General features: G+C 34.7%; 5 protein-coding genes across 6 annotated transcripts; all 5 read right to left on the reverse strand.

Annotated features, from left to right (window-relative positions):
* On the reverse strand, window positions 1,808-3,126 carry LOC104739634 (probable carboxylesterase 120). Its single transcript, XM_010460062.2, has one exon. The coding sequence runs from the start codon at window positions 2,962-2,964 to the stop codon at window positions 1,969-1,971; it is 996 nt and encodes a 331-aa protein (XP_010458364.1). The 5' UTR covers window positions 2,965-3,126; the 3' UTR covers window positions 1,808-1,968.
* On the reverse strand, window positions 3,600-7,820 carry LOC104739641 (DEAD-box ATP-dependent RNA helicase 7-like). 2 transcript variants are annotated; one of them, XM_010460073.2, is made up of 14 exons: window positions 7,235-7,820; window positions 6,973-7,074; window positions 6,340-6,372; window positions 6,119-6,259; window positions 5,929-6,040; window positions 5,782-5,852; window positions 5,511-5,665; window positions 5,296-5,407; window positions 5,055-5,156; window positions 4,906-4,966; window positions 4,627-4,795; window positions 4,441-4,537; window positions 4,265-4,359; window positions 3,600-4,179 (listed from the first exon to the last, which is right to left on the reverse strand). In XM_010460073.2, the coding sequence occupies exons 1-14, from the start codon at window positions 7,682-7,684 to the stop codon at window positions 3,840-3,842; spliced, it is 2,040 nt and encodes a 679-aa protein (XP_010458375.1). In that variant the 5' UTR covers window positions 7,685-7,820; the 3' UTR covers window positions 3,600-3,839. The 2 variants fall into 2 exon arrangements, with proteins under 2 accessions (XP_010458375.1, XP_010458382.1); XM_010460080.2 differs by lacking the exons at window positions 5,929-6,040; window positions 6,119-6,259; window positions 6,340-6,372 and adding exons at window positions 6,529-6,640; window positions 6,719-6,859 and having other exon boundaries at window positions 6,940-7,074.
* Window positions 10,335-11,724, reverse strand: LOC104739656. Its single transcript, XM_010460092.2, has 3 exons — window positions 11,553-11,724; window positions 11,312-11,422; window positions 10,335-10,776 (listed from the first exon to the last, which is right to left on the reverse strand). Exons 1-3 carry the CDS (start codon window positions 11,673-11,675, stop codon window positions 10,441-10,443), a joined length of 570 nt encoding a protein of 189 aa, XP_010458394.1. The 5' UTR covers window positions 11,676-11,724; the 3' UTR covers window positions 10,335-10,440.
* LOC104739666 lies at window positions 12,221-13,468 on the reverse strand. Its single transcript, XM_010460103.2, has 2 exons — window positions 13,226-13,468; window positions 12,221-12,870 (listed from the first exon to the last, which is right to left on the reverse strand). Exons 1-2 carry the CDS (start codon window positions 13,439-13,441, stop codon window positions 12,445-12,447), a joined length of 642 nt encoding a protein of 213 aa, XP_010458405.1. The 5' UTR covers window positions 13,442-13,468; the 3' UTR covers window positions 12,221-12,444.
* On the reverse strand, window positions 16,722-18,650 carry LOC104739676 (xyloglucan galactosyltransferase XLT2). Its single transcript, XM_010460115.1, has one exon. It carries the CDS (start codon window positions 18,412-18,414, stop codon window positions 16,867-16,869), a length of 1,548 nt encoding a protein of 515 aa, XP_010458417.1. The 5' UTR covers window positions 18,415-18,650; the 3' UTR covers window positions 16,722-16,866.

Raw genomic sequence — 24,688 nt, forward strand, 5'->3', positions numbered from 1 at the left:
TTTTTTTAATTATTATTCGTTTGAAAAATATTTATATTAGTCCAACGAATAAGAGATTAGGAAAAGAATATCCGTATTTAATTGTCAAAAAAAAAAAAAAGCTTCTACGGGATATCCATGTTTTCCATTTGATTATTTAATTTTTACAAAATTACTACAAAATTAATGGAAATTATACAAACTTTCTTTATATTTTTTTAAAAACATTATCTGTTTTTTTTATTATCCAAAAATAGCTGAATTCTACAAATTATATGTTCTTAAATTAACTCTTACCAAAATTATTAAGAATTTAAAATTTTAATGTTGCTATCTAAATTTTCTAATCTCATGTGGTATTTTTCGGGGTAGTCCTGTTTCTAAATTTTATAGACTTTTTAAAGATAATGATGACTTAAAAACAAATTTCAAGATACTCATGTTATAAAATTTTACGTATTGTTTGTTTTATTTTCCATATACATAATGCTTATAGTGTCATTTTAATAAAGACTGTTCACATCATATATTTGAAAAAATAAGAAAAATCTATAAAAAATCGATTTCTCTATTTATAGACTGGAAAGAGTCAGGCTAAACATTTTTTATTTTTACGTTTAAAACAACAAAAATCTATATAAAATTTTTAAAAATCTTATTTATTTTTTAGTTAATGCATATACAATATGTTAGAATCTATATGGATGATTAGATTTGGATAATGAATAAATTGTCTAGATTTTGCAAGTCCTATTAAACCGATGAGAGTATATGTATAAGGTTAGTTTTAGAAATAATCCCTAAATTTTAGATATTTGGGAAACTAATTACTGATTTATTTCAAGATTTCTTAAAATAAATCATCTGTTTAAATTAAAGTTAAATTATTTTCATATTACTATTAGAAATTAATTAGATACATTCGTTATGGAAATCTTGTTAAATGATAAGTTTTATTAATTGCAAAACTATCTTATTATTTTATAAAATTCTAATAACTATAAAATTCAAGGAATTGTTAATAGAAATAATTTTGTTTTTATTATAATATTTAAAATTTTCATTTTGTAATCTTATTGGCTGTAATTTTTTTATAGTGACGGTATGTCAAATATTTAAATTTATTATTTGTAATTAATATAATTTCATAAAATATAGGAATGTATCTTTTATAGTTAATATAGTTTCCTAAAATATTGGAAGAGTTAATCATTTATTTCTTTAGTAATTGTTACCATTTTTTTAAGGAAGTTTACTTATGAAAGAGTTAATCATTTATTCTTTTATAATTGTTACCATTGGTTTAGAGAAGTTTAATTTTTTTTTTTTAATTATATAGGTAAGTTGGTCTGTTTGACAACATGAATATATGTCATTTTTTTTGTTTTTTTTATCCTAAGTGTACTCGTATAGATAAATTAAGTGTACATAAAGATAGAAATGCATGTGATGGGCCATATATTGGGCCTTAGTTTGTGGCGAGGTCTGACTTTAACCAAGTAACCTTCACGTGCTACGTCTTGGCTGACAGTGATGCGAAACAAACACAGTCGTACTGACAGTCGTCAACATTTATATGCCTTGGCCGACAAACCAAGAGACGTTTAACGTTTATGGGGCTGCTGGGGAACCTTAACGTTTATGTTGCTTGTTATTATTGTAAATTTCTAATCTTACTTTTTACAATTTTTTTATTGTGACTTTTTTATTTATTTATTAGTTAAATTTTTGATATATTAAGAATCAATCTCTTTTTCGGTTTTTTTTTTTTTTTTTTTTTTTAATTAAGGATTTTGAGAAAATCTTAGCAATGTTGTTAAAAAGTGACTGGTAGAACTTGATTTTTTAGTGATAAATTCTTATAATATGGGGTACTGAACATAGAATGATATGGGCCTAAATGTATTAGGCTCTTTGTTTTACTAATTTGTAATGTAATCATCAATTGGGCCTTTGATATTAAATTAATAAAGAAAACAAAAAAAACGGTTACGGAGCAGAGGAGGAGGAAGAAACGAAACTTCCGATGGAAAGAAACAGAGCTTTACGCTTAGAAGGATCCATGATCTCAGCACCGTGACCATCGTCGCCGTTAAATAGCTCCACCACTTCAACTCTCTTCTTCTTCATCAGCTTCGCCACATCTCTCTGCCAATCTACCATCGGATCTAGTTCTCCTCCAATCACCATCACTTTCCATCCCAACCGTCCAAATTTCTCCAGATTCTCAGATCCATCTCCCACCGTCGGATTCGAATACTCATGATCCCTATCAACGCCGACGGGAAGAGACAGATCCCACATTACGTCGGTGACTACGGGAGGGCAAACCTGGTCGTTCGCGAGCCTGATCTCAGATCCGCACCGCTCTTTCCCGCCGAAGAACGGGTGGTGCAGGATCAGTCCACGGATCTGTAACGGACTCAGATCGGAGACGGAATCGTCGGCGGATCTTAGCCCGACGTTGTAGGCCAAGTTCCCACCGGCGCTAGTTCCCATGAGGAACACGTTTGAGAGATCGGCGTGTGATTTGATCCACTCGTCGTCGGAGTTTTTGATCCACTCCAGCGCCTCCGTACCGTCTTCGTACGCCGCCGGTAATCTATGCTCCGGAGCTAAACGGTAAGAAGGAGAAACGACGATGGCGTTGAGATCACGCGCCATCTCGGAGCAGAATTCGTGGAAGCGTTGAAAGTCTACGCTGCACATGACGAATCCTCCGCCGTGGTAATAAACAACGACGGGGAGTTTCTGAGACGAAACGATGTCGTTGGTTACGGCGGAGGTGGGGACGTAGAGACGGAGCCACGTTGACTTTGAGTGGTTTAAGGGAAGATCTTTTGAAACGGCGGGGTTTTGAGGGGAGGGATCAGGTGTGGCTGCGGTGCATGGGAAGTTGCTGGGGAGACGAGTGATTGAACCATCTGGATTCTTTACCATGTTAAGATAAGCGTAAGGATCAGAGATTGGTGTTTGTTCCGACATTTTTTTTCTTCTTTTTTTTTTGGGAAGGTTCGGTCTTTTTGGATTTTAATGTGTGTTTTGTTGTACTTCGTATATGTTAGAACTCGAATATGCTAGTCTTTATATAATACTTACTACTAATTCGTGTGATAAATTGTTTTATAATTGAAGATCTTGCCTTTTATTTTTAATGAATTATACTAGTATCTCTTTGCATTTATAAGAACCACCAAAAAGAGAAAGAAGAATCTACAATGGTTAGCTGAGGCAAGTGGAGAAAGAAAAGATTTAAACCACACAACATAATGACAATGACAGTAGTATAAAGAGAAGTGCTCTTTGATTTTCTCTCTTTTCATATGCATTGAAACGAGAGACCAGTCTTGGTTTACAAGTCGCTAGCACATCTTTTTTCATATATGATGATCATCTAGAAGTTGCTGTTGACTTGTTGGCAAGGCCAAAACTAATTTTTACGTTTGACAAATTATTGAGTTGATTTAACACCATACATATTTCACTAGTGAATCGCTTTTTTTTTTCTTTCTTTTACAGTAATTACTAATCAGAAGCTAACTGATAGAAACTAAATAATAAGTAAAAGTTCACTTCACAAAGGAAAGATTGAAGACACGAAAATGATAGCAACATGAATATATTGTGAGGTATGAAGTAATAATTAATCATCATTATCACCCAAATTACACAAAATTGATAGGAGGATACAAGAGAGAGCCTCCTTAAGTTTGTTCAAAGCCAATAAAAAAAACATTCAAAAACACCTATAATGTAGAAGTCATCAGCGCAAGAAGATATAATAAAAAGACATTATAAGAGGAGAGTTTAGTTTTTATCAAAAGGAGACGTAGGGTTTGAGTTTTCAATATTTCTGGCCTCTACCACCTACCTCCTCCTCTACCGCCACCTCTTCCTCCTCTGCCGCCACCACCGCCGAACCGGTTTCCACCACCTCTTCCCCCACCACTGCCGAACCGGCTTCCACCGCGACCAAATCTTCTTTGTGGCAATGGTTCTCTCTCCTGAAGTTTAGGCATCTCCTTAACCACTTCCAAGCTCATACTTCCAGCATTCTTTTGTCCAGCTGCAAGGAATAAGTCTAGATCCGATTGCACAACGTCAAACACTGCTCCGCTTTTATCTGCTGTTAGACTCAACCCTTCAATCCGCTCCACCTTGTCTTCTGGTAAAACTCTTCTTAGCATTCCATAAACATATCTGTTGCAATAAATCATTTTAGTACTTAGCTTTTGATGTTAACAAAGACTACAAAAGCAGAGTATAGGGAGAAAGAGGAACTTACGACGGCGAGTATATTTCCCTTCCTGCTTCAAGATGTAGTGTTACATGGTTCTCCATTGATGTAAGAAGTGACCTTTTCTTAATCTCAGTGAAGCCCTGTAGTGATCAGAAACTAAGTACTTGTTTTGATTGAGAAAAACAAAACATTTTAAAAGGAAATTTTTCAAGGAGACTTACCGCTGTTTTTGCAAGAGCTTTTGCGAGGAGTACTTCAGCTGATAAACCAGAACTTTCTAATAAATTCTTCGCAGCTTCCAAGAATGCAGGAACCACACTGCATTTAAATGTATTCTTAGGTAAATATACCATTTCCCAGTTATTAATTAGATTTTATAGAACATGGAGGTGCAACTGTAAGCATACCTGTCGCAAACTTGTTTAATTTTCTCAGCAGCATCCATACCACCAGCTCGGGCAATATCATCAGGCTGAGGTGCAGACAAGTACTCAAATTTTATACCTGCTTCTTTTTCGATCCTGGATATACTTGACTTTCTAGATTCGTAAAGTGTAACTGCAACTCCAGTGTTGCCTGCAACAAAAAGAAAATAAAGATTATAATAACATCAAGCAAACCTTACTCATTAATCTAGGAACTGCACAAATATGATAGAGTCGTCCAAATAATGTCTATGCTTTTACCTGCTCTTCCTGTTCGGCCTGAACGATGAATATATGATTCAACATCACGTGGAGGCTCACACTGCAACACATTTAAACAAAAGGCATGACATTAGAACACCAACAAGGCATTAAACCATAATGATTAGTACGTGCGGGCTGCCACTAACCTGTATAATTAACTGCACATCATTGATATCTAGACCACGAGCAGCAACGTTAGTAGCCACCAATGTCGAAAACTTGCCCTTCCTAAATCCAGCAAGAGTAACCTATAATCACAGGACTCATAGTTAGCAGGCTGATACTCCAATGTTTGAGCAATTCAACCGGATAAGAAGAAAGATCATATTCTCCCCCACTTAAAATTCACATATGCAAGAAAGCTTAAAATAAAATTTAATAATATACCTCGCGTTGTGATTGCTGTATGTCTCCATGCAAAGTTCTTGACCCAGCCAACAAACCAGAAAGCTCGTTCGCTTCCTCTTTTTTCTCAGCAAAAATAATGGTTTGGCCTCCACTAGATTGTGATAACAAAATTGGTTAAGAGTCTTGAGCACTTTCACTCGAGACGAATAAAGGTTATGAAAAAGCAGTAACATAGTTGAAGAGCTAAAGGATACCTGCTATAGCAACTGATAATATCAGGAATCAACCGAGGCATGGCTGCCTTATTACAGGGAATAGCAATGTGTCGTACACTATTACTGGCCTTCATTTTATCATTACCAACAAGATCAATAGTCTTCAGGTCTTTTTTAAGAAACTTGCGAGAGATCTGGTAGGAACAAGAAAGGTCTCAGCCACAAATAGAGAGAAAAGGAACAGAAAAACAAAATAAATGAAGCTTAACCAATGAAAAATAGTAAGGGGAAATATTTGAAAGGGACGCACACTTTGAACCCATTGTGGGAGAGTAGCACTGAAGAGAAGAGTCTGGACTTTAGTAGCATCTTCCACTTTCCCTGAAGTTATGGAAAGAAGATATAAGACACTATGAATAAGCTTTATATCAAGAAAAACAAAAACCACATTCCATACCTAATATAAATTCAACATCCTCAACAAACCCCATCCTCAACATTTCATCAGCTTCATCAAGCACACGGAATTGTAGATAGCTCAGATCAATTTTTTCGGTATTAATAAAGTCCTGCAATGAATGTCAACTACAAGGTCAACAGATCAACGATGATTTGAATCCAGGGGCAACCAAGAGAGAGAGACGTACCTTAACACGACCAGGGGTTCCAACCACAATGTCAACACCTTTCCTTAAACTATTCTGCTGGAAAGAATAACCTTCACCTCCATAGACACAGCAAGAAGTTAACCCAAGTGCTAATCCGTATGTTTCAAAGTCAGCATTCACCTAACAAAGAAAACGATACCATCAGTAAAAAAACCTAGAGAGCCTAAAAAAATCGTAACAACAAGCTAACAAATCTTTACCTGCTTGGCCAATTCTCTGGTTGGTAAAAGGACCAAAACACTTGGTGGCCTCCCATACCCATTCTTCTTTTTANAGAGAAGAGTCTGGACTTTAGTAGCATCTTCCACTTTCCCTGAAGTTATGGAAAGAAGATATAAGACACTATGAATAAGCTTTATATCAAGAAAAACAAAAACCACATTCCATACCTAATATAAATTCAACATCCTCAACAAACCCCATCCTCAACATTTCATCAGCTTCATCAAGCACACGGAATTGTAGATAGCTCAGATCAATTTTTTCGGTATTAATAAAGTCCTGCAATGAATGTCAACTACAAGGTCAACAGATCAACGATGATTTGAATCCAGGGGCAACCAAGAGAGAGAGACGTACCTTAACACGACCAGGGGTTCCAACCACAATGTCAACACCTTTCCTTAAACTATTCTGCTGGAAAGAATAACCTTCACCTCCATAGACACAGCAAGAAGTTAACCCAAGTGCTAATCCGTATGTTTCAAAGTCAGCATTCACCTAACAAAGAAAACGATACCATCAGTAAAAAAACCTAGAGAGCCTAAAAAAATCGTAACAACAAGCTAACAAATCTTTACCTGCTTGGCCAATTCTCTGGTTGGTAAAAGGACCAAAACACTTGGTGGCCTCCCATACCCATTCTTCTTTTTACTTTTCGCAGGTCCATTGATCAATGATTCCAATATAGGCAACACAAAGGCCAGTGTTTTACCCTGCATCACACCATATGTAATCAACAAAAAGCCCCTAACTTTAAAAATCTCACTCCAAACAGACAATACATTCACAATACATTAATAATACTAAACCTTCCACATATAAATCCAAAGCACCGAACTTGAGTAATTACATAGAACAAAGAAGCATTATTACCTGACCAGTACGAGCACGTCCAACTAAATCAGCACCATCGAGAACCATATCAAAGGTTGTAGCTTGAATAGGGAAAAGAGCTTCAATACCATTCTTCTTAAGCATCTCCCTCAACGGAGCAGAGATCCTAAACTTGGAAACAGCGTTAGGGTTATCAACCTCAACATCTTCAATACCCAACTTAACCTTTTTGCTGCTCTTCTTCTTCTTCTTCTTCTCAGAGCTAGAATCGCTCTTCCCTTCTTCTTCTTCCTCCTCCGACTCCGCAGCCTTACGTTTCTTGTCCTTCCTCTTACTCTTCTTCTTCTCCGAATCTTCTTCATCAGAAGATGAAAACTTCAGCTTCGCCTCCTTCTTCCCCTTCTTAGAGTCAAGCTCTGGGGTTTCCAATGCTATCTTCTTCTTCATCTTCTTCTCCTCTTTCTTGTCGGATAAGATTAGTGAAGGCATTTAGGGTTTTTAATTTGGGGAGGTTCGAAGAATATTTGAGAAGCGAATCGAATCTCTCCTGCTTTTAAAGAGATTGAGGCGATTGAAAGAACGGAAGCAGGCAGAGAGACGAAGAGGAAGAAAAATGTTTAGGGTTTACGCGACTATTTATAGTTTCTAGGTTTTGGAGGCTCCTTTGTTCCAAAACCCTAGTTAACGCCTTTTTAACTGTGCAATCTGGTCCGTTGATGAGTTTTATTTTGCTTTGCCGTTTTTATATTTTGGAAGGACAATGCGTGTCGTTGTTGTGTCCCCTTGTCAACTAGGTCATAGAAGACGCAAAATATCTTCTTTCTTTTTTGTTTAATTTTAAGACTCAAAAAAAAATGTATATTAATAATATCACTTTCGATAAAAATGGTAAGTTGCTAATTTTGTGACCCAAAAACAAATCCCCTATATATTAATAGAGAAGCACTGAGAAAAACCTGATGTGTCACCGCGAAAGAGCTCATGACACTTTTTAGTAAAATAATCTTAAATTTTCTAATTAATTACAGCTCTATGTCATTGTATTTATTTTTTAAACAATTAACAGAATAATAATTAGATATGTTATCATTTCTCACACAAATTTGATTGTAAGGCAAAATTTCACTAAAATTTACTTACAAATATATAAGTCAAAATTATATTAATTTCTTAAAATTAATATAAATATTGATTTCTTAAAATCAATAAAAGTAAAATATTCTAAAAGGGCTATAAAAACATATCAATTAATATAAAGTTATTAAAAATAAAGAATATATAACTTATTAACAAAATCATATAAAAACAAAATGATATTTTTATGTTAGTATTATTATCATAATAATTTAAATAACAAGCTTTCAATAGTTATTATAATTGATTATAAAAAGAAGTATATTACCCATGAATTATCTCCAACTCATTAAAAAACTTAATTTCCAATAAATATATATATATATATTCATAAATAAATATAAAAATGACAAAAAAATTAGGGGATATCATGATGTGTGATTATTTATATATATATCTAAGTATGTAAACTAATTAAACATTTAGTGTGATTATTCATTAAAAATGGAAATATTGATAACCGAATAAGAATATATGTTCTAATTGTATATTCATCTATGTGCTATTAAAAAGGAATGAGACAATAATCCTTATCATAATAAATAAACTTAGTAACAAAAAAAATCATAATATATTTAAAATAAGTGATTAGTAGAATATGCAAAATTGTTATAGTTACTTGATAAATCATAAATAAAAATTTGATTTTTAAAACACACAAAAATATATATTGCCATAAATTTTAACATTTTATAAATATTTCTTTACCATGTTCACATATTTCACGGGAAAATGTATTCTTACACGAATACATTGATTTTGGAATTTCATTAATTTTTCATAATGTTTTTTTGGTAATAATCCGTCATTTATAGAAAATATTAACAAACCGACTAACTCAAATAATTTAAATAGCCTAATCAAAAATATTAAATCAATAAATTAGATTATCTTCAGAAAATTTAGTTTAGAATCTGATTGTTACAAACATATAATAAAATTAAATAATTAAACTACAGAGTAATTTAGTATATGTTGTTATGGTTACATAAGAAACATGCAAAATTGTTGTGATTACAAGATAAAGCATAAGAAGATATGAATTTGATTTTTAAATCACACAAGACATATTGCAATAAACAGTAACATTTTATCAATACTTTCTCTACCATAAAACCTCTTACACATTCAAAGATTTCACGGGTAAAATATATTTTTTATACAAAAAACGCAGCTTTAAATAAATAAATAAAAAACTTTAATTACATATTATGTTTGATACAAACAGATATTGGTTCTAGGATAATAATTTTACTTATAATAATTTTCTTTAAATCGATTTGTCCCGCACATGGTGCGGGTTGTTACCTAGTGTTGTTTTATTCACAACAACGTGGTTTAAAACGGAATCTTAAACATAGAGTTTGATGTCGGTCTGCACATACCCAAATACCCAATCCGAATCCAGTCCAAAAAATTAGGTTCGGGTTGGATACGAATTTACTTATAAACTCTATTAGATTTTATTTTCCAATATATATGGATTCGGGTTAGGATCGAATAATAGCCGGTATCAGTTCGGGTACCATCCAACCCGAACATATAAACATATTTATAATATTTAGCATTAATATAATTTAATTTACCAAAATTATAATTTTTTGAATATTTTAATTAATTTTATATCTAAATATCAAAAAATAATCAAATTATTTAAAATAATTTGTTACATAAGTCAAAATTTAGCAAAATTTATTAAAATTTAATAATTTTAAAAAAAAAAAATTTTGGTGCTCGATAGTTCGGATAGTAATCAGTTTCTGAAATTTGTAAACCCAACCCGATAATACCCAAACCGAACCCATATATCAAAATACCAAATGAATTCTATTTTTCTAAACCTGTTTATCCGAAGAGGTTACCCGAATGCCCAATCCTAGTCGTGTCTTTGATGGATGGGTTGTCACAAATTTCTAATGGATACACACACTTCTCATATAATCTACACACTCTGTAATTAGGAGTAGTAAACTTCATCGTAGCTTTTAATGGTTAATACATGATCTGAGACCCAAGAACGGTACACATTTTATTTATTCTTCACAAGTCCTAAATTATGTTCATACAAAAACCCGACAGTGAAAAAAAAACCGAAACCATAACACAACAGCTTACAAGAGCAATGTTGTACCGGCGAGAATAAACCCTAAGAGTATGATAACGATCCTTCTGAGACCAAAGGCTAAGACATTAGAATCCGAGGCGCTATTGCAGTAGTTGAAACCATACCATACACTCTCAGGGACGTGCGTGTTATATGAGAAGGTGACAGCTTTGGACCCATGGCTATATATCTTTACACTCTCTGGAATCCAACCATCTGGACCTGACCTGTAGAGATACACATAGCATATCTGGTATGTGCATGGTCCGTTTATCTCAAATGTATCTGATGAACATTGCTCAAACGTTTTTGTAGATGGATCGTCAAGCCTTGGTGCATATATCTGATCACAAGAAAACAAAACTCCAGCTATGAATTTCATCGAACCAAAGCTAAAAACTGAGCATCCTAACGGTTTATTAGTGACAGATACAATAAGAAATTAGAGACAAGATACAACCAAAACCAATCCATTGACACTTTCATCTCTATACTACTCTAAAACTCCACATAAACGATCAATTTGGCATCGATATTTTGGTAGCCCTGTGTGTAAAACACGAAGCTGTACACCAAATAAGCCAGAGCAATAGAAGAATTTGACAATTTTGGTTGTTAGGTGTCTTCCATACCAGTGATAATGTTATGCATATATAGAACTGACCTGAGCATACTAGAAAAAATCTAAAGAAACCAAAGATGAGCACAAAATCTGAGTATGTCCACTATAACTAAGCTCAATTACAAAGAATTTAGATCAACCACTTGTACTCAAACTAACTTAGCTTCTGGGATGAAACATTTCAAATTGGAACCCTAAAAATCAAAAGTCATACCAAATTCAAAATCAAATGTTCTGAAGCGGGAAAGAACCTAACCTGGTTCCCATATCCATCGCCGAAAGCGACGCTGATCTGATCTCGCGTGTACCTAGTCGATGAACAGCTCGTGGAAATTATCACTGTGTACGAACAAGTATTCCCCAATCTCTGCATCATCGATGGGAATTTAAAACCATAGAGGGAGAATCATAAGTTTCTCGAGAAAAACCGTACAGAAGAAGACGGGAAAAAAAAAATTATCCGGAGGAGAGTTCAAAAGGGGAAAAAGAGAACGAACCTGGATGAGGCTGACATTGAAAGATTCAGCGACGTGAGGCTCTAATTCGTTTGATTTGGCAACAGAGATGGATATAAGGAAGACGAAGCAGAGGAGAGTGAAGAAGAGTCGTACCGACGCCATTTTCGTGCTTCCCAGAAATTTGCTTCGCAGATACAAAACGAAAGAGAGAAATCGAGAAGATAAAGTATCGAACCAGTTTGAGCTGAACCGGAATAGACCGGATCAAAATTCGATTTCGGTATACGAATCGAATTAAAATGGCCACGCTCCCAAATTTACTGGCCACACATCTCTCAATGTGACAATGTCTGTCATTAGGTAAGACCGTCATTAAGAGTAGAAAAGGTAATTAATGTTTTTGTGTATTAGATAGGTAAATACTGTATCTAGGTTATGTCTTAATCAAGATACCAATTTAAGCTTTGATAAAATAAATTTACATTTCAAAACCATACTTGCAAACTGACAGATAAATTTATAACTTTTTACTATTATACAATAACTTGTCAACGCTAACACTAGAATTAACTCATTAAGTATAGAAAGATTTGAATTTCAAGAGTGCGTACGTGCTCATTAAATTGGTAATTTGGTACACAGATGACGTTATCAATTTGTATTTTCGTGGAACATTTTACTTGTATGTTAATTAGCGTAATCTCACATTCAACAAGAAAGTCGTAATATATCACATACTAAAACACATGATGGCGAGTTCATATGGAATACTTAAATATAATTCTAAGTTAGAGAGTCTCTCTACTAACTCATACATTATTTTTGAAGAGACTAACTCATACATTTAACTAATAATGTGTCCACAATATCCAACTACAAAGGTATTGCACCACACTCGTTAGTTATTGAGCAAACTCTTAACTAAAATAACTCACACAGCCACGGCCGCAAAGGCAAACACAATCGTAGCAAACGCAAGAACCAAACAATCACCACCTCTACGTCCAGAGGCAGCAGATGGCCGTGGTGGCGGTGGCGGGATAGAAGGTGGTCCCGGAGGAAAAGAAGGCGGTGGGACGGTGGGGGGAAACGGTGGCCAACTGGTGGTGTTGCAGTTGTTGTTGCCGGACCAAATGTTCTCAGGGACGTTTTTATTGAAATCGAATTTCACGGACTTGGAACCTTCCTTGTATATCTCGATGGTTTCAGGGATCCAGCCGTCGGGACCAGAACGGTAGATGTAGACGGAGCAGATAGTGTTGAGACATGCACCTTTTATTTCGAATGTGTCCGAAGAGCATTTCTCAAAACCTCCTCGTCCTCCACTTAGCGGTTCGTTTAGCCTCGGTGCGACCACCTAGTAGCAATATTAACACAAACTGTTACACTAGAGCTCATGGTTTCCAAATATATAATCTTAAATAAGAATTCACATCATCATGGTTTAGTTCAGATTTTGGTTTTTTCTTTTCTTTTTCTTTTTTTCTTTTTTGGTTTATCCGATTCCGATTTAACACACTTCTTACATGGATCCGTTGCATCAACTAAGCTTGAATATAGTAGTTTAAAGATCTTTAACCAAAAAAAGAAAAAAAGAGTTTTAAATTAATATAAAATAACCGACAAAAAGGAAAAGAAAGCAAATTCTAAGGTGTTTTGTTTTGTTATGGTAATGAAAATCCTAAGGCTTGTCGTAATTTGTAGAGACAAACCTGGTTGCCGTTGGCGTCACCTAAAGCGATAGTTATCTGATCCTTAGACCAATCAGGAGATAAACAGCTTGTAGTGACAATCACAGTGTAAGGGCAGCTCTCTTCTTCATGAAGTTTAAGAGAGATCAATGGCTGATCATCAGTTAGGGAGAGAACGGAAGTATTGAAGCAGAGGACAAGGAGAAGGAAGATGGGTGAGAGAGAGAAAAACTTCATTGTTGTCTTCTTGAGAGTGAGAGTTAAAAAGAGAACTTGAGAAGTTGTTATATAGATGACTAATGTTACCTTCTTACTTAAAACATTTACACTTGGCACAACACAACCCACGAACGGAGTATATAGAGCCACGTAACCAACAAGCAAAATATCTTTACTGAAAAAGTGATAGTTTGTGGACTCTTTTCTTTAGTATTACTATTACATTTGAGTTATGAGTATATGTATATTGGTATTATTCTTGAAACATAGATTATAATTATATATTATTTTTTTTGTCAAAGGATTATAATTATATATTATACACCAACTATCCTTTCTTTTAAGGCCATGTTATTTTGGGTGAACTTATCTCCCATTCCTTGTAACCGATTTTGGTGTAGACTTGTTCTTTACTTTTGGTATCCAAAACAAAACAAAAAAAACTAAGTAAACCCGATTATTAGTGTCGAACGTATTTACACTGGCAAAAAAAAAAACATAATAGACTCACACAATCAACGAAACCATATAAAGTTTAAAACTGATCTAGCTTCTTTTCTCGATCGTTACGGATTATTGGATTTCTTGGGAATTAACATACTATTTGTCAATATATCTACAATCATCAAAGTGTCACGAGTATTACACGATTCTCAAACCTAACCCACAAAATCAAATTCTACTACTTCTCCTACCTACCACCTCAGTTTCTATCTTCGTACAACTTATATTAATTATTTGGGTGAACTTATCTCCCGTTCATTGTAACCAATTTTGGTGTAGACCAATTTGTTCTAAAAAAAAAAAATTAGTAAATCAAACTTTAAATTTATTTAAAAGCAAAAATTCAAAACCAAACCAAAAATTTAAATGCTAAATCTACATAAAGATGTAGATAACAAATTAACTTGTGGAATCAAATGACTATGTCAGATGACGAGATCCAAAATCTGGTTAGTTTTCATATCGATTTATAAATTTAGTATTAAAAAAAAAAAAAAAAAAAACCTATAGAAAAAGAGTGAAACTTTAAAATCTAGTTTTTACTTTTGACTTAAAAAAGAAACGAAGATATTAACCTGAAATCGTAGTAGATTTGATGAAGCGGGAGATAGACTAACCGAATATCTCTCAAGTCCTTAGAGGTAATGCCCTTACTGCGTTATCATCGCAACTAATCTCCATCTCGTTGTTAATTTTGTCGTACGTGTCCTCTTATTCATCTCACGAAACCTTGAATGTAACATCTTCATCACCGTAACTCTGATCCCTTATTCTCCAAGCTGAATCCCATATTCATCTTTAAATATCGTTGCCCCCCTCTCATTGTCGACTAAAACTTGGTAGCAGAAATTTTTTTGGACCAGCAGTCAGCAGAACAGATACGAACCCAACGAATAACTCCCACAGCGTGATTCATATGACGGTTTCGATATAACTTTCTCAAGAAGAAACTCAAGTTTTGAAAAAGAAGAGCACTTTAGGTTTTTGCCTCCGGAAGAACGAGAACTTTGATTTTTAACTAAGAAGAAGAGATGAATGAGTATTGTGATAGTCTCATAGTACTTATGACCGTTAGATTTTTTAAGAAAAGGGAATTTATTTTAGAATAAGTTTTTCCTTTTATAATAAGGAACTAACATGATTTTTGCAAAATATTCAGTTTTGTGTGAAGACACTAGTAACGCTCGAATTTGTCACACCACTTGGCTCAGTCTTTCAAATTGTGAAAACTGAAACTCTGTTTTCTCAACGAGCTTCGTCAAAAGGAGGCGGCTCATGTAGTACTGTAATAATTTGCAAAAAAATTGTATTTTTGATATTGGTATCCCCCGGTTCAGTTTGAGGCTTGATGGGTGAGAATTACTCCCAAGAATAATCACTCTGCAGCCTGCAGGGCTTATAAGCTTACAATGATGTTGATTAGTTGTTTTTTACAGAATATTGGTTTGTCTTCATCTTGCTTGTCATTTCTCACCACCAGCATCAGCAATATCAAAGTGGCTCTAACTTGTCTTTTCTATAGACGTTTTAAGGGTCTTAGATTAGACCATAAAACAAGTGTCTTAGAACGTTTTCCCCAAATCTCGTCTATAGTGATCACTTAAATTGTTACACGATTTTGGGTTCGTAAGAGTTTTACAGATCCTCTTCCTCTTTCAAACTATGAACATATTTGGAGTTTAAGATTCTTACATCATTATGTTTGTTTTGTAGAGATCAACTTCGGCTTATATTAGTCATAAGTCAAGACAGAAAGAAGTTATTTGTCCATGCTGAGACATTCTTGATTCTATATATCTCATTGAAAATATTGTCCCGATCAGTGTATATGGTAAAACTCGTGTACTGTGTCCATAATTGTCATGATTCATCTCACAAGTCCTGTTACTTAACAACTCAATCTTTATATCATTTTCATATATGACCATACACATTCTTTTCGCCTAAGATATTGTGAACATAAAAGAAGCTAGCTGGTACATTTTAAAAACGTATACAGATTGTCATTGATGTTAACCAATACGGATATGAAGCACGTAGAAATAATTCCTAGCAATTCTTACAGAATTTTAACTTTGGAAGAATCACTTATACACAAAATTGGTTACACTTACCTTCAAAAGAATTTCATATATATGATTTTTTATCTTTGTATTATAAGATTCAAACATCAAAACTATATTAAAAAAGATTGTTTAACTAAAGATAAAGGGGGAAAATATGTTTTACCAAACACATTTACATTTAGATTTAAGTAAAATAGAAAACTAAGTAAACCCCACTTGTTATAGTGTCGTATTCTTTTTGTTGTTGTTGTTGTTGTTAAAGTTACGGTGTCGTATTTAGTATTTTACATTGGCAAGAAGACAGAACAGACACAATCAAATAAACTACAATAGCAGATCCAGCTTCTTTTCTCGTTTACGGATATTGGATTTCTTTGAAATTGACATATTTCTCAATCCATATACATATCTTCAACCATCAAAGTATCAAACCTAACCCCCTAAATCAAATTCTACCTACCTCCTCAGTTTCGATCATCGTACAACTTATTTTATTGGAACTAAACCCTTTTACGTGCGAAGTTGTGGACCTCTGGTTCTTTTTTTAACTTCCCACCTAACTAACTATGTACATAAACTATCAGCATCGAACGTGTAAATCAAACGGGATTTAAAAACTAAACTATACTCACATGTCTCCAAAAGAGAACATATAAAAATGAGAACTCCTCAAACACAAAGAACCACTTCCTTGACTACTCCATGACGTGTTTGTATAATAAACAAAAAATTCAACTAACCAACTTATTTCATCTTCTTCAAACAAAAATCTTAAATTTACAGTGTGATCATAACTTTTACTGAAGCTACTAAAATTTGAAAAAAAAACCTTATTAATAATAATAAAAAATAAATAATCATCTTCATCTTCAGTCACCATTTGTACCAATTCTCTTGCTCCTTGAATCTTCTAAAAACTCCATCTATAGCAACATCAAAAGCATCTTTGAAACTCTCTAAACCATTCGGAGACTTCGCGTACACCAAGTTCGGTATCAAATCGATCACTCTTTCTCTCATCTTCCTCACATCCTCTTTACTGTACCGTTCCAACACTTCCTTTATAGACGTCGTACCGTTTTTAACCTCGTTCCGGTCTATAAAAACCGAATAACTATCCGGTTTATCCGGTAAAAACCACTGGTACTGCATATACGCGGTCCGTCTCCAAAAGAAAACCGGAATCGAACCGGCTAACATACAATCAAAAATCGACCGGCGCGTGAAGCTATCCCCTCGAGGCTGTAGACAAAAATCCGACCCGAGAAACGTCTCCAAGATCGCCGACGAGCCGTTCGAGCATTTCCCGACGGTACAATCCACCGTCCGGCAAGCCCCGCGCGATTCCTCGCAGTGACGAAGAAGCAATCCCCTGAAATCGTTCTGAATCCCGGCGCGTGGAGCTCCGGCGAAACAGAACAACGTCTCACGACGGCGGTTTCGTACAAAATCCTGCCATCTCACGACGTCGGAGTCCGATCTAGGGTGGAATCCGGTAGGGTACGGCACACCGACGTCGAAGTGATCCCAAGAGTTACGCTCAATGAGGAGGCGCGTGATGTTACGCATCCCGGGGGTGTAGATACAGTTAGATCCCCAATCTTCGTCTTTAGACCTGCGAAAATCCCATGTGATGCGTCCCATGGTAATGAAATGATCCCAACCGTTGGATCTATTCCAATAAGGTTGATCTTTAACCCACTGTGTCATCATCTTACAATGACGGTCACGATCAGCCGCTGCGTAGTTTGACCAAAGATATTGACCGACCGCGAGTCCAGCGTAGAACGGGATGTAAAAGGCCGTAGCTGATTCCGGATCCAGAGTCCGACATCGGTGGTTTAAAATCCGGTTATGGAAAATGATTTCGGTTACGAACTGGTCAGTCCAGAACCAAGATTGAACCAAATCTTCAGGGATCACGTTACGCAACGACGTCGCTTCTTTGCCGAAACCGTCGTTGGAGAGAGCGTCGCAGCGAGAGCTCCACGGGTTGAGGTTATCGCACTGTTGTAGAATCACTTGGTTGAAGATCTTTGGCATGTCGTAGACGAAGACTCGACCTGAATCGCATCGTGAGTCTGAGGAGAGAGGGGGATCGGAGGAGGAGGTAGAGATGACGGTGGTTGTGGTGGTGATGGCGGGGACGGAGACGGCGGCGGGGGAAGGGAAGTTTAGAGGGATGTGACGGTGAGGGAAAGGGATGGATCGGAGAGTGAGGAAGAGAATGAGTTGGAGAGAGAGAAGAGAGAGGATAAGCCATGTGCAGTGGCTACGTGAAGCGGCGATGTAGGTAGAGCGGTTTCCGACAGAGTTAAGCGAGTTGAAGGAGCTTTTACGATCAATGGCGGTGGTTGTGTCTGGGGTTCTTGTTTTTTTGAGGAGACGTTCAGGACTTGATGGATTTGAGACAGGAAGCATAGTTTAAGGCTATGCTAAAGATGAGTGATTCGATTCCGTCGCCGGAAATTTTGGGTCCGTTACGACGACGACGGAGCTAAAATCTCCGGAGGGAGGAAAAAGAAGATAAATTAAGCGTTTGCCTTGTTGTGTGGTTCTCGTTGAAGGCGTAAAGCTTAACTCTGTGAGAGAGAGAGAGCTTAAGGAGTGCTCGAGAAACGGGGAGATTCTGTTTCTTTTTCCTTTTCTGTTTTGTAATAAAATTGGAAACTATATATATTAATTTGCTTTGTTTCGCAGCTAACTAAATGGAAAGTTTACGGTTTTCTCCCCAAACTTTTTTTATAGTTCAGAAACTACCTATGAATTTTTATTATGCATCTTCAGCAAACCTACGACACAAAAGTCAAAATTAAAAAGAATAAATCGACTACAAACTTTATACATTAAAAATTTGATATGTCAAATATTTGTTAACCAAAGATTATTTTGTGTTAAATTTACCACCGTTTTTTCTTAAAATCGATCAAATTTTATAACTAATTTATAACATTTACAATTATTTGAACTTTATTTATTATTAATATCTATATATATTAAGAACAAGAATATTTAACTATCTATTAGGCTGAAGCTTCAAAATTTGAGTGCGTACTATGGACAGGAGAGGGACATAATAAATAAGTTAAATTTATTGGTATATTGGGTGTAAATAGAATAAATTAAAAATTTGGGAACAATACGGAAAGATTACCAAGATACGGGTCCTGATTTAGTACATTGAAATTGTTTAATGTTCTCAAAGGCGTCGGAGACATTACGGAGCTGAAAAAAACGGACACGTGCCTATGTCATTGACCGTCTGTGCCGGCAACCGACAAGGGAAGACCACAGCAGCCGGTGAATAGTGAACACTTGGAACTTAGTGTAATTGACAACGTGTCACTTTAGAAGCAGAAACTATTTTTCTACTAGATTGTTTTTCCTTTTTTTTTTTGGTTTCAGAGTTTGTGTCAGAAACTAACTTAGTATTATTTGGCTCTCAATCACGATTTCCATCCAATATCTGGGAAAAAATAATAAAATCTTAACTTCAAGAAATATAGTATAAGTGAGTTTGCTTAAAATAATCACCGGATTTGGAGTTATATAATTGAATTGGTAATTAGAACTTGTACAAATATATATAGACGTTACAACTTTCGAATTATTTAAGAAAAAATAAATAAAAACCTAGGAAAATGAAAATACGAAGATCGAGCATATGAAACAAGTGGCAAAATTAAAAGGTCAGAAATGCAAAGGGGGCTACAAAGGCGGGGAATGCGTCGAAACGGTGACGTTTACGTGTAGTTGACAGATTAGAGTGAACTGGGTTTGATGTTGAGAGAAATTAACTCATCAGGGGCAGGGCCATCGAAGCCATGTGAGCATTTGTGGCCATGCCTCTTAAATCCACGAGTCATGCCGCTTGACGTGTCACATACTCCAACGTTTTGCCGACAAATTTTGTTTTCGCTGATGACACTAATTTCTTTGTGGCATAATATATCTAACCGGATATAATGGAAACTAATTTTGGTTCGAGTGGTTGGTGGGTTCATCAAATTTGACTATAAACTCAAGCACGTAGTGAACTAAAAGTTAATAGACTCTTTACTTTTATTTGGTTCCATACTGGACCATCTCTATTGAAAAGCATGACTGTTTGTTTGTTTTTTTGTTTTTTTATCTAACAACATTAACTTTAAATATTAGTCGAAGAGTTTGTTGAAGTAAAATAGTAGTAACAAATTACAACAAGCGTTTATTTTATGGGTCAAAGTCTAATACTAGTTTATTTTAGATTTGTCGGTCAAGCTTTCACGAAAGTGAAGACTATGAAAAAAGTTGATAATAGAGCTTATAAGAATAGATCGTGGTATGTGATAATTAAGAAAACTATAGAAAAGAGAACTTAAAAATGAAAAATAATAATGTAACGTTATCTAATGCACACTAGGTCACTCACTATCCTTTGTTTATAAAATACTCAAGAGCATTATCACCTAACTTTTTCTTAGTTAACGGTTATTTATTGATAATTAGTATTCCGTACAATGAATGAATAGTTTGATGATCTTTTAATCGAAAAACTGTTTAAAAGATGGTTTCATTCAAACGGTAATTTGATTACATACTTGCACAAATAAATACATTTTGGTTGATGGAACTTGTTTATACAACTAACACTAAAATATGATACTCAATAGACCAATAACGTCGTTTAGCTGGTAAAAAAGACGAAATTAAAATAGTGTCGTCAAAAAACATGGATCCAACTCAAAAGCAAAGTTACAATTAATTTACCCCGAACCGGACGAGCTTCGAGTCAACGTTTAAAAAATATGGAAAATATAGTGATCATGTCTCGCATGATTCGGGTTCGATGCCCTTTGACTTCGAGCAATGTGCAGTTTTCGTTAAATTGGAACGTCATTATGATTCATGAACCTACCGTTCCATGTATAATGTACGAAAGAACTAAATATTTAGTCTAATACTACTACTATATATAAGTCAGAATAGCATCATAATGTACGGAAAACTATTTATTTAGTTAACTGAGAGCGATCAAATAGTATAATAAGTAAACCAAAATAAAATACACCTCTATTTAGTTCTCAATTGTAATTTGTAACTAAATAGATTCGTAAGTAGGATATAATTATAAATAACAAAAACTACAAAAAAAAAAAAGCGTATTGACGATGAAGTTGCGTGGAAACACAATTTATGATAAGTTGACAAAAACCAACAAACTACGATAAAATATTGATAAACCATGAAAGTGTCGGCGTATGTAAATGCGGTGAGCCCTTTAATTTGATCATCATTAATTATTTAATTTTATTTTTGAAGTAATGAGGAGCGCGTGGGTTACCAAACGCGGCGGCCTTGGTGGAGATAATCAGCTGACAGACACCACACGAGTCACGACTCTTACCGGAACGAATCTATTCATCAATATCAATGGCTTGTTTAAACCTAAGACATGTTGCACCAAAAAAATAAAGTTAAACCTAAGACATAAGCAATCTTTAATGCGCTAGTATAGTTACTACTTTATTATTATGTCTGGACTAATAATGTAATCATATAAATATTAAGTCGAAAAAGAGTGCTTAACAACCAAAAAGTTAAAAGTGGATTAACTTGGTGGAAAAAGTTACAAGACCTTTAATGATTAGTATTGTACCAAGGACAGTGGCAAAGCACTAAGAGCAGAGTAACAAAGCTCATAAGATGTTGTACTAAAAGTTTTGTAGATTTCCATAGTTTAAAAGTATACCAACATATAAAGAAACGCTGGTAGTGGTTTTAGTTCACTGTTTATAAAATCAAACGAATGTGTTCCTATCAGCCAATTAACACCGAGACTGGTTATAATTGTATGGTGAACCATTCTATCTCTGCATTGTTAGTTGAACCCTCAGTCTCTCACCTCTCAATTGAAAATCTGGTAGACTAGTTTTTTCCGGTCGGACTATAATTAGCTGATAGCATAAAGTTCTTGCATGCAAAATGTGTATTGCTCAATACCTCTCATCAGGTCATGTAGCCCAATTGTTCTAATCGAGAGACTTAAGGTTCAACTTGTGTGGAGAACGGAAATAAAGAGTCCAATGGCCCATCAAACACAATATTCACATTTAAACGGGTTTGTTTGTTATAACTAATTTGGGCCTGACTTATATGGTTTAATGAGATAGGAGGAACAAAGCAATTTGCAAGATTTGCTGCTGTGTGGACTTGATTAAAGAGTAAAGAGACAAAGTTGTACAATTTTGGGTAATGTTTTAACTTCTAACACGTAGTTGGTAAGAATTTTACAAGAAAGTCAAATTTGTTGAAACCTGACAACACAAAAACAAACTACGCATTAATGATCAAACATTCCTAAATCTTACAACTTCCTATCATTAAGGAAACAACTGGTCCGTAGTTCAAAACCTAACCAAACTAAAATAAGATAACTTACAAAATTTCAAACCAATTCTTTTAATGAAAATAGTAATGTAAACAGGAGACTAGATTGGGAAACCTGGAACGAACAGTGCTTTTAGTTTGAACGGCTGTGATCGAATCGCAAGTTTCCCTAGGGATTACAAAGCCAAAGACCAAATCAGTTACTCCTTACTGCTACAACCATCGTCTCAGCTTTTTTGTCTCAGCTTTTTTACTAATGAAGCATACATTTGTATTGGCGTCTCACATCTTGCCATGTGTCCACTATTCTCTTCTCTCATTGGCTTCTCCCTCGTAGGCTTCTGTTTATAGATCTCTCTTAAACTCTAACAGTCTTTTATTTCTCATTATTTCGTTTCGAATAAATACAAGAGGTAACACTAGTTTAAAAGTTTTTCGATAACACAATTTTCGTTATATATATAAAAAATTTGTAATATGTTGCTTTCTTTTGTAAAGTGGAACGTGAACCAATTTTACCTTATTTGTAAAAAGTAGAAAACAAATTGCCTAAAATGTTTATAACATCAACAAGGTATGCCCACGATCTAGAGGTATGTTGCATTTGTATACATATATAGCTGGAAGCCCTACGACCTTTATTGTTTTTACAGCTCAACAACAACAACAATAACAAAAAAAAACATAAATTGGGTAAGTAAATTACATAAGTTTAAATGCAAAACCGTAACTGAATAAAAAGATTAGTATGAATCCTACTGATTAAGATGCAACACATCTCTAGTGTTCAGTAAAAGTGTGGTCATGATTCTCACATAGGCCATAGCTTAACCCATGCATCTTTTTACAGTCTATAGAAAACTAGAGACGCTTATAGCTGAACCTACTACTACACCACTCTTTGTATTTATTAGTTTTTGTTTGGTTGTATAATTTTCATTCATTTATTAACTTTTGTTCTCGTGGACACAAAATTCCTCCAACATTTATTAGAATGACTAGGGGATGTTATTGGAGAGGTAATTTATAAATCCATATGGAATTGTAAATTCTAGAAATCAAAATAAATGGATTTTGAAATAACATGTTTTATCCTTGGATTTGAATCCTTCTATTTTACACTTTCAAATCCATTCAAATCCATTTAAAACATAATTTTGAAATCCAAAAACAAATGATAGAATGAATAACATGGGATTTTAACAAGTATTTGTAAATCATGGAACCAATAACACATCATTTTGATAAGTATTTTAAAATCAATGATTGAATAACACATGATTTTTGTCTGGATTTCCAAATCCATTAAAATCATAAAACCAATAACCCCCTCTAAAACTAGTATCATGATTAGTTATTACTAATGTTATGGTGAACATATTATAACGTTAGAGTAAAAAAAAATGAATATATAAATGTAAAAGAAATATCAAGTTTGACCGATAGAGGGGTTTAGCCGTATAGTACAACTGTACAAGTAAAAGGACTCTGGTCTGGTGCCTCAAAGATCCAAACCAATGCAAAAGAAAAAGATACGGTCGGACCAATTTGATCTAAGACAACTATATATATTCTCAAATACATTTCCATATAACACAACATTAATCATCGAACGATTAGAGTTATGTCTAGACCAATATGACTCTTATTTGTAATTGTCGCAAGGTACAATCCCACCAAATTTTTACGTCTCAATCGTACAACTTTTATTGTGAAATCAAATCCAAAAAAACCAACATGTGAGATGGTCTCTTATAAGAGATAGAGTGAAAAAACTTTTAATCCTATTCGCTAAAAAAAAACGAACGGTCGAAAAAAGGATAACCACAAAACCAAACCGGTCCAACCGGTTTCCCCGATCACTATCAGAGCATTAACTAACTTTCACAAGGAAAAGCATAGTTCAGTTTCTGTACATCGCGTCACACCCTATGAACCGTGTACGCGAATTATCCACCGTTCGATTAAAATATCTAGCGTGCTAACGGGATTTAATTATCCACAGTGTCATGTTTCCCCCCAGCATTGGAAAATGGCGTCTACAACAGACGGCGGGTCTTGTCGCCGTCAATCAGCTAGTCTATAAATTCTTAACGCCGTTACATCTCCGTTAATTACAAAACGTTAATGCAACATATGTGTGTGTGTGACAGTGTGAGTGAGAGAGATCTTAGCACTAATTTTGAAGTGGTTTAATGTTTTCAACGTGACATTAACATCAAAGTTAATGTTCGATAAGCATAAAATGATAGAGATATATATACATGTGTACATATATACTCTCTCACACTGACAGATTTGTCGTGGTCTTAGTATTCTCTTTCAT

This window comes from Camelina sativa, chromosome 2 (genome assembly GCF_000633955.1).
Source record: "Camelina sativa cultivar DH55 chromosome 2, Cs, whole genome shotgun sequence".
Classification (NCBI taxonomy): Eukaryota; Viridiplantae; Streptophyta; class Magnoliopsida; order Brassicales; family Brassicaceae; genus Camelina; species Camelina sativa.